Raw genomic sequence first — 13,813 nt, forward strand, 5'->3', positions numbered from 1 at the left:
ATCTCTGCCACATCACCTCTTTGTTACATTGAAATCTACTTAGTTGCTTCTTGTAGGAAAAGTGTCCCAAACATTTTATCATCCTTATGATCATTTTCCTTATTTTTTCTAGTTCTTCGTTAATTTTTTGAGATGACGGAGGGGAAGGAAAAAGGGAGGGAAAACGGAATTCCATTCAGCATTTAACACACGGGGCCGTGATCAATTTATACATCAACATAAAGCTGCTTTGTGCTCTAGCCCTTCATTAGAAAGCAGGAATTAGAAATAATTCTAATGTTGTAGCTGGGCTAATAACAGCTGCGTGTTCAAAAACAGCATCACGAAGGGATTGTAGAAACCTGCATAATTAAGACAATGCAGAATTTTAAATTAAGATTGGCACAGGAACAAAATAGTATTGATAAAACCAGCTGTCAGAGAACAATATAAATTTTGTATATAAACTAAAAAAAACAAAAAACCCCAACATCTTCAAGCATTTTTCCGGTAAAGAACTAAAAATCACTCTCTGTTTAACAATGGACATATTTATCTGTTGACATGTACTGTGCAGAGGTACTGGGGCACAAAGCAGACATCGGTGGGAAAAAGCCTATCTGTGTGTTATAATAGCAGCTCACAGGTCAATGAACTGTAATCTCTTTCAAAGAAAACTAAAAATTGATAGTAATGCTTACCCATCATAGGGATGCCATACAAGAAACAAAACCTGCATTGTACCTGACTTGGGTTTAACCTCTCCTCCTTCCAACTCTTTTTTTTTCCTACTATTTTTTTTTTCTCTAAATAGCACGTTAAGATACTTTTAAGTCAACTGTTGGACAGACTCAAAATTTGAGAAAATCCAAATTGTATTTGCTTCATCTGTATCCTCATAACTGTGAAGCTTGGAAGATGAGGTATTTCAGTATATGCAGAATGGGGCTGGGTTTTTGCAAGAAATTTGGTTAAGAGGGTAGCATTTTTCAAGACTTCTTTCAAATTGCTTATAAAATACCTTTAAAGTTTTTATCAGGAAGGAAAAAATGAGAATAAAGGAACTCATATGTACCACTTCTGTTTATACTGGGCTTTCTAAATTTAAAATTAGTATTCTTCAAAAATGACTTTTGCAAGCATCAGTCATGTTTACTTGCATCAACAGCAAGAATTTTATTTTTTCTACAGTGGTTTATTCATCAAAAATGGCCAGTGGATGATTTTTTTTTTTATAAAAAGCATCTTCAGACTAGAAAATGGCTTAGCTTATTAGCAAGCTCACTTTAAGACTGATTTTGAAACAGTAATGTTAATTTAGAGACTACATCTTTGTTACCTATCAAATTAGCAACACCAAAGCAGTCACCAAACAGTATAAATCATTTCCACAGTAAGAATTTCAGTAGCGTGACCTCATACAATATTCAGAATACAAGAAAAAAAAAAAAAAAGAGGAATTTCACTCCTCCTTAGAAGGTGGGACAAATAAAATAAAGCCTTAAAACAGTGATTCACTTCATCTGCCCCTCCTAGTATAGTACTATAATTAGGACACTAAATCCACACCCACAACTAAAGAAATATGAGCACTTAAGAAATACTGTCAAGTTTATAAACTTCCATTAACATCCCCAAACTCTGTAATGAAGCAAATGCTAATCCTTCTGCTTTTAAGTTGATGAAATTACACTCCTGTAAACAGCATCTTTGATATAAAATGATTCCAAAGCATGAAATACCACTTGCTGTATAACAGCACTCAGCCACATTGCCTCCAGTTTTAGGGTGCAAATCAAAGAATGATACAAGCAGTAAAACCTGAAGGAGAAATCAGCCAGAAGAGCAGGACAACTGCTTGTATTTTTGTGACACCAACAACAGCTTATGTCACATAAGCTTAAGCCACCACTGCAGTCTACCCAGATATCTAGCCCCTGGCTCTGAGTACCAAGAAAGGCAGGTGGGAGTAGCCATGCTGAAGCCATTCCTAAATAACAACATCCTCGCAGACATTGTGCTGTCTCCTATGCACGACTGGAGTACAGACCTCACTCTTTTCTGTGCCTCAGTAGAGCTCACTGCTCTTCTATTTTATTATGTGAGAAAATACCCTTCTTTCTGCATTCAAAAGAAATATGAAAAGGTACTTAACCTTTGTTCTCGGTGCAAAGTGGGAGAATTACCAAACTGAGTGAAAACAGCATCCAGATTATAGTAAGCTTGCCCAGCCCTCTGTGAAAAGAACTGAATGTTCTCAGGGAGAGAGAAGCATCAATACTCTAATAACGTCCATCTCCTAAACTCTATCTGTACTTCTTAAGTATTAACTTATACCTACATTTAAGGTATCTAATGGAAACTCACTCCTAAAGTAAGTCAACAAGGTATTTTCAAAGCCTCCAAAGGAAGATCCTATCTATCTAAGCTCAGGCACTTCAAACACAGTAAAATATCAGTCATGAATAAGCCAGGTTAACATACTTAGATACATAAATGATAAAACATTTTCCATGTGTTATTCCATGCTGCAAATTAAAAAAATAGTTTCAGGTAATCTGCAGTACTGATGTAATACTACTTCTGCTCCGAACATCTCTCTCCTACTCAACTAATACTAACTGGACATATTACATGAACCCCATCAGACTTCAGAGCAGGCTGGCAGAGATAATTAGAAATTAATGAGGACCGAACGCCAAATTACTTCTAAAATTGAGCCATTAGCCTTCAAAGCTTAAGACTATAGTCCACTGCGGTCCTACTTTCAGTCACATACAACAGGTAATTGTCGAAATATTGAGCAATCATCTTTTCTTAATCCGTGAGAAATGCTCCGATTGTGTGTTTTCCTTCAGGCTGATGATTCTTCTGCCCCCAACATTCACAGGGAAACCAATACCAGTAGGAGTCAAACTTCTTTAACTGACAAGTTTAATTTACAAAACAAAATGGCTTTTAATATGCTGGAACAATGCTAAATTGATTCAACTACATTTTTGTGGCACATCCCCGTTTAATTCAAACCATTCAAAACAAACCTGCATCCAAGCTATTAGATGAGCACAGGGCAGATAAATGTTTATAGGGCACTAGCATTAATATTTGTATTTCAATTGCAACTTTGACTATAACCAAGAAAATCAGAAAGAGGGGCAAAATCCAAGGTCAGACTTCTTTACCGTTCTGACATGGGGAAACTCAAGAACATTTAACCTTATTGTAACATCCACGATTAACCTTATGTAACCGGCTTGAACATGGAAGAGAAGAGCTCCCACAGTTGGCAGTGCTGCACAAGGCAAGTCCCAACTTTAAACCTTGTTCTCAAATAGGATGGTAAAAGACACAAAACCACATGTGAAAGCACACAGTTTAGACCACTCCAAAGATGAGCTCAGCAGGTCACCGATACTTCCCGAAAGCACTGTCACATCCCTCTTTTTATTGTGGGATAATGTGATAAAGGGAACGGGGAAAGGCATAAATGGAAGCAGAGGGGGTCCTGGCTGCATCTTGCTCGGAGAGACAAGCTCCGGCATAAAAGAGGCAAGAAATAGCACTACAGATTTTCTACAGCAACAGTAAAGGCAACTAAGTTGTAAGGAGCAAGGAAAGTACCCCCCTCCAAAAAAAAGCCATATGTAAACAGTTAAGTCATAAAATAAATATGAAGGAAAAGCTAGTTTGCTCTGGAACTGGGAAAAGAATGTAGCTCCATCTTTTAAAATAGTGTGTGCAAGGACAAGAAAATTTATGTCTGCAAAAACAGCATATAAAACTGAGTACTTTAAAAAGGACAGGCCTACATAATTTACACACAAGAAGCTTCAAGGAAATAACTGAAACACAAATGTTGGCTTTTAAATAATCTTAGGAAATTTCTAAAGATCAAAGGACTCTCAACATTAGTATTAAAAAAAAAAAATGCAAAAAGGGAAGATTCAGGAACTACAGAATAATTAGCTTGGCGTGGGTCCTGAACAAAATAATACAATGACAATGGGAAAAATGGAAGCTAAAAATACCCTGTCAGGCAGGCAACCTTCATAAGGGCATAAGAGGAGAACCTGAAGCTTCAACGCCAACAGAGACGACAGCACAACCTACAAACGCTGCTGCTCGGAAAAGCTTTTTCTTCTTTATAGACTAGCTAGCTGTTGTAAGGGGCCCAAATCAAAAAAAGTTACTAGACAAATTCAGTGAAAGACAGTAACTCATAACAACACTCAAGATTCAGAGATAGCTGCTCCGCTGGGAAACAAAGTGCACAAAACATAGGAGCAAAACAGAACTGCTCCTGATAGCAGAGAAAATCTTGGCAAATTCATCTCAGAAATCAGATCTCTAAAATCCTCAATAAAAGTGAGATTTGATTCGAGCTGATAGAGAAAAAAGGCTGGTGGAAGGATTATTGAGAGAGAAATATGGATACAAAACTGCTGCTAGGAATAAAATTAAGCAAAAAAAAAAACCAAACAAAATAAGGTAAAGAATGAAATGGAGGAAAAAACAAAAAGAAAGTCCAAGCTATAGAAAACTGTAAGAGAAAAAAATAAGAAGAATTAGAGGCCTTCCAGACAGTGTAGAGAAGGGAAATCATCTATCAATGTTCAAAGCAGCCCTTCACTCCTGAGTTAAAGTGGAAAGAAATTTAATAACCAAAGCTAGAGAGAGTGTGCACGCATGAGTGCGCCAGATATACTCCTCCAGCTCAAAAAAAAAAAAAAAAAGAAAAAAAAAAGAAAAAACCCATCATACTCGGAACAAAATATTCTGAACAAAAGAAGAACTTTCTGAAAAGAGCTAAAGAGTTCTCCAGTCTTTCTTTAGAAATACATATAATACCTGTTTCAACATTTATCAGATGCTACTTCAAAGAAAAGAAAGACCCTGGATGAACTATGCCTTTTCTTATGGCAGTAAATACACGTGGGGATTTCTCTTCAGACTTGCCCTTTTCCCTATCAAAGCCAACATCACATCATAATGGAGTACGAGGAGTTAAAATTCTGCCCAGAATTCCAGGCCAAATCTGACACAGACAATAACAGGTGTCACTTTAACGTAGAATGATAAGCTATTAACCTTGAAAGAGCGAGCCCGGTATCAGGGGGACAAAAGAGAGGGCTGCAGGCCAGGGTCACAGGACTACAGATACGCTACATAAATTCAGTGAGCCTGAACCAAAAGAAAGGAAAAATGCAAGAGGAAGCATCATATAAAGAAAAACAATGCGTGGAGTGAAATATTAAAAAAAAAAAAAAAAAGAGGAAGAAAAGGTGTACTGTAAGGAAAAAAATTCTGGTAAGGGTAGAGTAAATCTTATCAGTTTAGTATAATATAGCAAGCAACTGTAAAGGCAGGAGAAAGGGGAGAAAATCCTGAAACATGCTGCTGAGTTTCAGGAGTCTTCTCCCTCCTCCTGTCCACGGTGCTAATTTCTGACAAACACAACATATTGCTGCCACTTTACCAGGCTGCACTCAAGAATTGTCCACAGGCAAAGGTAAGGAAGATGCTAATACTTCTTTGGAAGCCTAGAAGGAATTTCTGTATCATGGAAACCTGAAAAATAACCTGAGGAATAACTGTAAGAGCCATTAAGAAACCAAGACGATTAGGGAACAGAAGTAGGTAAATAATACAGAGCAGAATTCAAACTGACTAGCGCGTCCGTTAATAAAGGTAAGTTGGGGCTAGGATGCATAAAAGGAAACAAAAAGAATAATGCATATTAAGACAACCAAAAAGTAAGCTGGATATTAATTTCCTCATGTTGCAAGAAACTCAAGCTGTCTAAATCAACACATTTCCTGTTGCCTGTTGTAGGCAACAATACTCAATGGATTATAAAAATAAGTAGGAGAAGGCAGAGAGGAATAAAATCAGATTCTAAAAACAAAAAATATGTTTTAAAGATATAGAGACTTTGCAATGGAAGATACTCCATTGCAAAGGTATATCAACATTTCTATAAATATTACAGAAATTAAAGTACTCATTGGCTCTCTCAGAAGACAAGAAGGTTTTAGACAGACCTAGGATTCTGCAGTTACCCAATTCTCCGCTGAAAAATAAAAGAAAGTCATACAGGGAGGCCATTCCATGACTACACTCCAGGACAGCTGGGCAGAAAGGAAGCAGCAAAGTGAATTTGGTAAATATGTATTCCTTTTGTCTTCCAGGGCAGGCTGGTGGACACTTCCTGAACAGAAATCTAACAACCATCTTGTAATATTCGCAACCATGCTCAACTTTCTCCTAGTCCCCCCTCAACTTAAAAAAAAAAAAAAAAGTTTAAGTAGAAAGGAGTTATTTTCATGTTGGAGGAGAGAATGAAAGAAGAGAACTTCACAGAAGTCACACATTTTGTTCTTTCACAAGTCCAGACACCTGTGAATCAAAAAAGGAGACTATTCCAGAAGCTTTTCAAAAGAAAATGATCTGAAACATATTTATGAGATTACCCCTATCCTGATCCACACAGCACATACTCCAAAACGACATGTTTCTTATCTTCAATACTTTGGTAAACCAAGTTGCCCAACACCCATGGGAGTGACCTGCTTACCTATACACACTCGCACATATTATAAGTATTAAGAACATGAGAATGAAAAACAAACATTATTTCTGGACATATTAGTATGTATATGCACTTACACGTGGAGGGGAAGGGTTTCAGTATCACAGACAGTGACTTTGTGCGGAAAACAAAAGTTACACAAATTCGGCTTTTAAAAGAGATGCAACCGCCTATAAGCTAAACAGCAGATCACACGAGACAGTAACTCATCGTAAGTAATGTTAAAACAAAAAATGTCAGAGGAAATGATAGTTTTCTTCCAGTTTGCAAAAAAAGAAAGTGTGTATATGCTATGCGTGTGTGTAGGAGGGAAAGTGAAGTGGGTATACTCCCTCTTTTTATATAAAAGGTGAAACTAGACTAACGTGGTCAGGTCATGGTTCTCAAACTGTGAAGCTGTGCAGTACAACTCCCAGGTCAGGGCACTACACAGTCAATAGCGGAAATGTGCTTATGGAGGGGTAATTGGGTAATCCAAACCCGCAGCTCTGGGAGAAAGCAAGCTAAAAAGGACCGACGAAATCAACTTCATCAGCAGCTGCCATATCGTTCTGCATGCCAAAAACAGTTCCACCACATAAGAAAGCAGTAGGCTCCTGCAAGGACAATTTACATCTCCTCTCTTTCAATCCGATCTCCCACTTTCGGTGGTGCGTGGTACAAGTTTTATGGCTGTAATTCATACGAAAATTTTAGTGTGTGCTTTGTAGGGTGAGGCATATTGTTACTTGGTCAGCCTAAAATATGGGTTCTGTGAAACCACTTTTGGGAGGTAAAGGTATCTCCAAGAGATGGAGGCAGAGAAAGACAGAGAGACAGAGAATATATGTAAACAAATAAATAAAAAGGCCTAGGACAACTCGCTGAGAAGTCTGTATCTGCATTTCAACTTGATGCACCTTTTCTATTAAGAAAAGGTCTAAGACATAGAAAGAAATCAGGAGGCTTTAATTATATGTCCTGATTTTTAAAAGTTGAGGTTAACATTATTATTTATCTAGGCAAAACAAAAAAAATACATAAACACATAAGAAAACAAAAAAACAAAAAACCCTAAAGGTTATCTTTTGAACAACTAACCATCTGTTGAATGCAAGCTATGCATTTCAGAATAGCAACATTACTCACATCGCTATCACCGAGGGCTTGAGCACCTTATGGCAGATCAAAATGTAGCTTTTCACGCTAGCAGAATTGCTGCTTTCTCGTCTTAAAAGCTAACATTCTATTTGCATACCTCAAAAATGCATAATTAACTTCTTTTTCTGGAGCACAAATACCTATGGGCGACCATGACCAAAATACATAACAACCCTAAATAAGAGATGATTTACATTGTACTCAACACTGTCCAACATCATTTAGCTTCTAGAAGATCCATAACTCTTTATGCGGATTTCAGGTTTAATCTATTTCAACCAGTACAGCAAGAAACGGAATGAGACACAGTATCTAAAACATAATTTACCAAAATAAGCAAATATAAACAAATTCAAGAGATACTTTAAATAAGCACCAAAAAAGATAGCATATTGCCCTGACAGAGTATGAAGCCAAATTCTACTCACCAATTTTCCAAGAGCTCGTTCTGAATATCTTTTTTTTTTTTTTTAAATCACAAGTACTTATTGATTTTGTTTTAACTTAGATAATCAGCATAATAAACACTGGTTAAAGATTAAGGCATACCAACTCACTGAGTGGGCTGGTTTCTGCACAGGCTCCAATAACGTGAAACACGAACTTTACAACATAAAAATAGATCTAATCAATGTGTTAGAATTTTTAATTTTTTGGTCATTGTACTACAAGATAACTAGTTGCGCTCTCTCTTTCTTTTAAATCTTTCCCTTTAATAAAAGCAAAAATTTACCTCTACACAAAAGATCTTCAGATCAAGTCCATATAATTTCATCTTCTCTGGAAAACATTGAAAAACATTCAAATATGGAATGTGACCTTCAACAACAAACCTGCATAAAAAATGAAGAGCAAATCAATATAGTATTTAGCATGACAAAAGCATGCTTATTCTAAAATTACTACATAAAACATATTAATTTCAGATTTGATGCAACACCAACATTAAACTGCACAAGCAATTCTATCTGAAGTTACACAACCCTAAATGTTCCATTACCATGAAAACCAGCTCAATCATTCAGTTCAGTAAGCCTTTAAAATCAAGCTTAGATATGATTGACAAATGATAACATTATAGCACTAAGCTTACAATCAACACACTTACATACACCTTGTTCTGTACATTCGTCATCCATTGCATTTTTGAAATTACTTAAAGCCTCCTTAGAACGGTATGGAATTTTTCTTTCAACATCGAAAGCTTAAAGTCAAATTTTAAAAATTAAACACACACTTTCCTTTAGAGGAGTCAGATAACGGGGTTGGGAAGAAAGTCACAGAATCATCAGCATGGACGCAGAACTGAACCCTCTTAATTAAATTCTGCCTTCTGATGAAAATGTATTCTTTAAGTATAAATAGAAATGATTTTGTATACTAATAAATACAAAATAATTTATTTTGTATTTGCACCCACATAATGCATTTTTAGTTAAAACCTGGCTTTGCTAAGAGACTGGTAGTAATGCTTTAGATTTTTCTTGACTTTTTCATATCTCCATGATGGGATTTAACGACAGCTACTAATAAAAAAAAAAATTACCATTCAAAACCCCTGCTCTTATCTAACATCTTAGATGACATTCGCATCAGGCAAAGCAAGCACTGAACAAGAAGGCATCCTCACAAGGAACTAGACACTACTCTCATTCCAGACTAAAGCATATTAGTGGTCTCCCACAGGATTAAGGTAGAACTGCCTTCCTGTCTCCTCTTCTCCAAAACAGTTTTATTAAAATACTAAATTAAACCAGGAAAAAAAAAATACACTTCAACAGAGAATACCCTGCTCTTTAAATAATGTTACAGATTTGAAAACAACTTTCTCCCCTGCCACCTGTGTCTTCTGCACAGTATCCCTCCAGTCTTGCTATGGAGACTAGCAACTTCTGGACCTACAAACTCTGCATGTCCCTCCTGGGTTCCTCCTGTTTGTAAAGCTTGGTTTTACATCTGCTCCCAAGGTGGGGTGGGATCTAAACACTTGTATCGCTAGTCGGGTCCATAAACAGAAGCACAGAGCTCATTATAAAGCACAGCAGTCAGTCACTTTGATTCAAAACATTTCTGGAGAAAAAAGAACAAAAAATAAGGCAGAACAATGTCTTCACAGTTAAGAGTATCCAAAGTTGAAGAGGATTCATCTCCCTCCTGAGCCTAAGCCAATTTACAAACCCACCTTCTGTTTCTCAGGACAGTATCTTAAGCACGCACTTGCTGCACGTTATTTAGCGTGTATGTGTGAAAGCTGGCTAAGACTCTATTTATAAAGACCAGTTACTGCAAGAGAAGGTTATGCTTACTCCTTAAATTTGTTTGAAAATGTTTTTAACTGGATTTTCCATTTAATTAAAAAAAAAAAAGAATCTGAAGTAGTATTAAAATGAAAAGTACATTCTCACTCAAAACCATTTCTCAACCAGAATTAACCCAGCACTTGCAACGATTTCAACAATCTGAAAAGATCACTTCACCCAAAACCTTTTAGTCTGAAGATCTGCGCATTGGTTTCTTAAATGAAGAGATAAGAAAGGATCTTGTAGTGTCATTTTATCACAAACTCTGAGATGTACATTTTTTGATAATGAAATGTTTACAGTAGCTTTCTCAATTAGTGTAAACAGCAATTCCCCATCCCAGCTGGAGATGTGCACTGGTTCACCTATTTGGTGAGCTCTCATCCAAAGCCAGCAGCAGTTGCTCGTCTTTGCCATCCTGCCATGTTTGCTAGCTGAGCAGCTTGCATGGCAGCTCCTTAGCTCATTTTAGTCAAGGTCAGTTGTGACAAATGAAAGAATTTAAACTGGAGGTATGCTTTCACAAAATGAATTGAGCCAACCTAAAAGCTTGACATAACTAGGCTTACTTCCCTCTTACCCTCTTCCTGGCATGGCTGTGTGCTCCTGTTACTTACCATCCTCCTCCACAAATCAATTTAATTTGCAAAAGCAGAAGACTACCCTATAGCAAAAAAGAGATGATGCTGTTTCCTGTCATTTTAACAAATTGAATGGGCTCGCAGAAGGGTCTAACAAGTGCTGGAGGTAGCAGAGGGTAGGGGATGCATGGCATAGCCAGGAAGACAGAAGAAAGGGAAGCAAGACCTTTGCCTTTCAGCAGCAGTGAGCCATTACTGGCACAGCTGATTATGAGCTCTGACTGACATACGTTAAAGAGCAATCACATAAACGATTAGGTGTCAGATCTGAAGAGGTGGCACCAAAACACTGAGAGTCACAACCTTCTGAGCCAGCACAGCAACAGCTGGAAGAGGACAAACAACGAGGACCTCAGGGTGGGGTGGTGCTTGCAGCTAAGCCACCCTCCCAGCTAGCTGCTGCTGTGCTGGGAAATCCCAGCCTCCCTTCTATCCTCTGCCACAAACTCTGGTCTCCTCCCTTGCTGACAAAAGCACTTGCGTGACTTCTCAGCCAGAGGATTAGCCTGAAAACTGGCCTTTTGTTTTCCAGGGTTTGTTTTCAACCAGATAAATTTCCGACTCAGCTGACTGCAAGGACACTACCGCTAGCACAAGCTGGAAAGGAACCGCAGCAAAGCGAATTAAACTGCAACATTAGTCTTCTGCAGATATTAGCCTTTTACAATATCAGTTTTCTGCAGATTTACTTCTTTTGACTAATTCACGGAGGCTGGATAAATGCTAGTAGCCAGCGCAAGAGAAAGGGAAGGAATGCTTCCGTGAGACCATAGCGACACAAACACAGATCAGCTTGAACTGAACGCAGAACCACATCCTTACACTGCAAGAGGCAAGCAGTGCCCATAAACCCCCTTAAAAAAGGGAAGTTTTCACTAACTTGACTGTGTCAAGTCAAAGCATTGTAAGTGGTCCAAGAAACCCAGTAACGACATCTTTCCTAGCCTGAAATTACTGTCTCCATACAAAAAAAAGTGCGCTGCTCTCTCAAGTTAAAGTTGGTTTCACGTTCTAAAAAAACACACAAAACGTTATAAATGCTCTGTTTTGAATAAAATGTGCTGATGATTCAGGTTAATGTTTACTCTCAAACTCCCAGATTTGGAATAGCTTTTCAGAACAGTTTCTACCTACTGCTCACTCTCCCAAACCCTCCACTGAACTGACAGATGATCAAAAAACTTCTAACACTATGCGGTATCACTGAAGGACTTAAAAACTTGAAAGACAGATAAAGTACACAGTCCATGTTCTTTTAATTATGGCAGCAGCGTACCTTAGTCAGGTCCCAGTATGAAAAAACCTTAGTCCTATGCATACGACAAGGAAATGATGCACGTATTAAAGCCACACAGCAGTGTCACAAACTGATTACAAGTTTAGTCTTGCCAGCATTGCAAGGTATCACCTCATCTGAACAACAGCATTAGCTCACAGCCCCACAAAGTCCAGCATCTTGAAACCTTTTCCACAAACCAACAATTTTATTTATTATTTAGGTAAATAATATACAGCACACTAAATATCGTCAGTTCATTCACAGTGGGAAAGGATTTAATGCGTTGTGTAGACTTGAGCAGCAGCTTGTTAAAAATATTTGTTTTAAAACAAACCATCCCTTTCAGATGAGCTAATTGTAGTGTTTTCTGCTAAGTGTGTCAAATAGCAAGGAGGAGAATATTTTTGGTGTCGTAAATCCTTTAAAAGCTGGCAGACTGCCCTCCCAGGGTGCCTAAGCATGTATCACAAGGGAGAGGCAGCAGTCAGCTGACTTCAGGCTTGGGAGAACACCAAGCAAACCAAGGTAAAAACAAGGCAGAACTTTAAGCACAACTGTAATTCAGGTGGTTTAAATAAAATAATTTGCCTATAAAGATTTAAGAGGTAATGCTGAATATTTAATATTTTCTCTGCATCGTTTTCATCTCTGGTCTGTTGCTGTTTTGATCTGTGCATTTTAATACATGCAAAAATGTTAACAGTCTCATTTTTAAACTTAACTATTCAGGAGTTAGAAAACAAGAGTTTTAGGGTAGTACATGCAACTTAAAATTCTTCCCCCTTCTTCATCAAACTTGTGAAAGGCACAGACCTCAAAGGTAGGGAGGGAAGCATGATAATGTAATGACAGTCTTCTATAACTATCGTATCATTGTAAAACTTTGCAACACAAATAACATCCTTTTAAACATCACTTTCTGCATTTAATTCAATTCATAAGCTCAGTGCCTTTAAAGCCACTGGCTCATTCTGATTCCCCACAGAGTTTGTCCACTTATACAAGTATTGAACCCATAAATTGTATCTGATCAAACGATATCTTCTAGAGAGGAAGGAGTTCCTTCTAACAGAGGAAAAGAAGGCAAATACACCAATTCCCTTGGTAATTGGCTCTGATATTTAAATTATTCTTAGGGTAAAAGACACGTGCCTTGTTTCTCATTCAAATCATCTTGCCTCAATTTCCAATTATGGGTTTCTGATTATGCCTTTCTCTGCTGGACTTTTAGTACCTGATTTTTATCTCCCTTTTTCAGGTTTTTTTGCTGTTTTCACATTTCCCCTAAATCTTTCTACATAAGCGTGCTGAACTCTGAAGATATCAGTATCAAGGAAGTTCTCCAGGTTCTAAATCATCTTTTTTTGCACTCTCCAATCCTAAAATGCTGAATGCAACAATATACCATTTAATATGCAATGAACACAAGCCTTCTAATTATTGGCCTGTTCCTATAACTGTGGACTTTGAGACTATTGTGCTGTGTTTTTTTTTTGTTTTTTTTTTTTAAAAAAAGGGTAAGACAGGAGTTCCTGAACGTGTACTTGCATAGTATGACCCCTAAATGCTTTCCAGAGACAGTTTAGTTTCCAAGGTACAGTAATCCAAGAACAGGATATTAAATTATGCATTTTGTGTACCATTTGCCCTGCCCAATAACTGTCATTTATTACTTCAATTTTTGCCATATACAAACATTATCAGACATGATTTATTTATTTCCTAATAATTGATAAAATACAAAGTAGGCTATGACAGCTCCAATTCCTGCATTCCTGAGGATGTATTAATCAGCAATAAATCTTGTCCTAGTAAACTACTGTTGAGTTCTAGTATTTCTTCATCTGCTCAATATCTACTTTTGTATCGCAGGGTGCTAGTTTGA

The 13,813-nt window shown here is 37.4% G+C and overlaps 1 protein-coding gene across 3 annotated transcripts in view; it reads right to left on the reverse strand.

The window, feature by feature from the left end:
• Positions 1–13,813, reverse strand: part of GRHL1 (grainyhead like transcription factor 1) — a 99,800-nt gene that overhangs the window by 77,732 nt on the left and 8,255 nt on the right. For all 3 annotated transcript variants that reach the window (XM_068937201.1, XM_068937202.1, XM_068937203.1), the window contains exon 8: positions 8,442–8,541. In XM_068937201.1, the coding sequence (XP_068793302.1) occupies positions 8,442–8,541 (100 nt within the window). The remainder of the gene's footprint in view (positions 1–8,441; positions 8,542–13,813) is intronic.

This window comes from Struthio camelus, chromosome 3, assembly GCF_040807025.1.
Source record: "Struthio camelus isolate bStrCam1 chromosome 3, bStrCam1.hap1, whole genome shotgun sequence".
NCBI classification, from domain to species: Eukaryota; Metazoa; Chordata; class Aves; order Struthioniformes; family Struthionidae; genus Struthio; species Struthio camelus.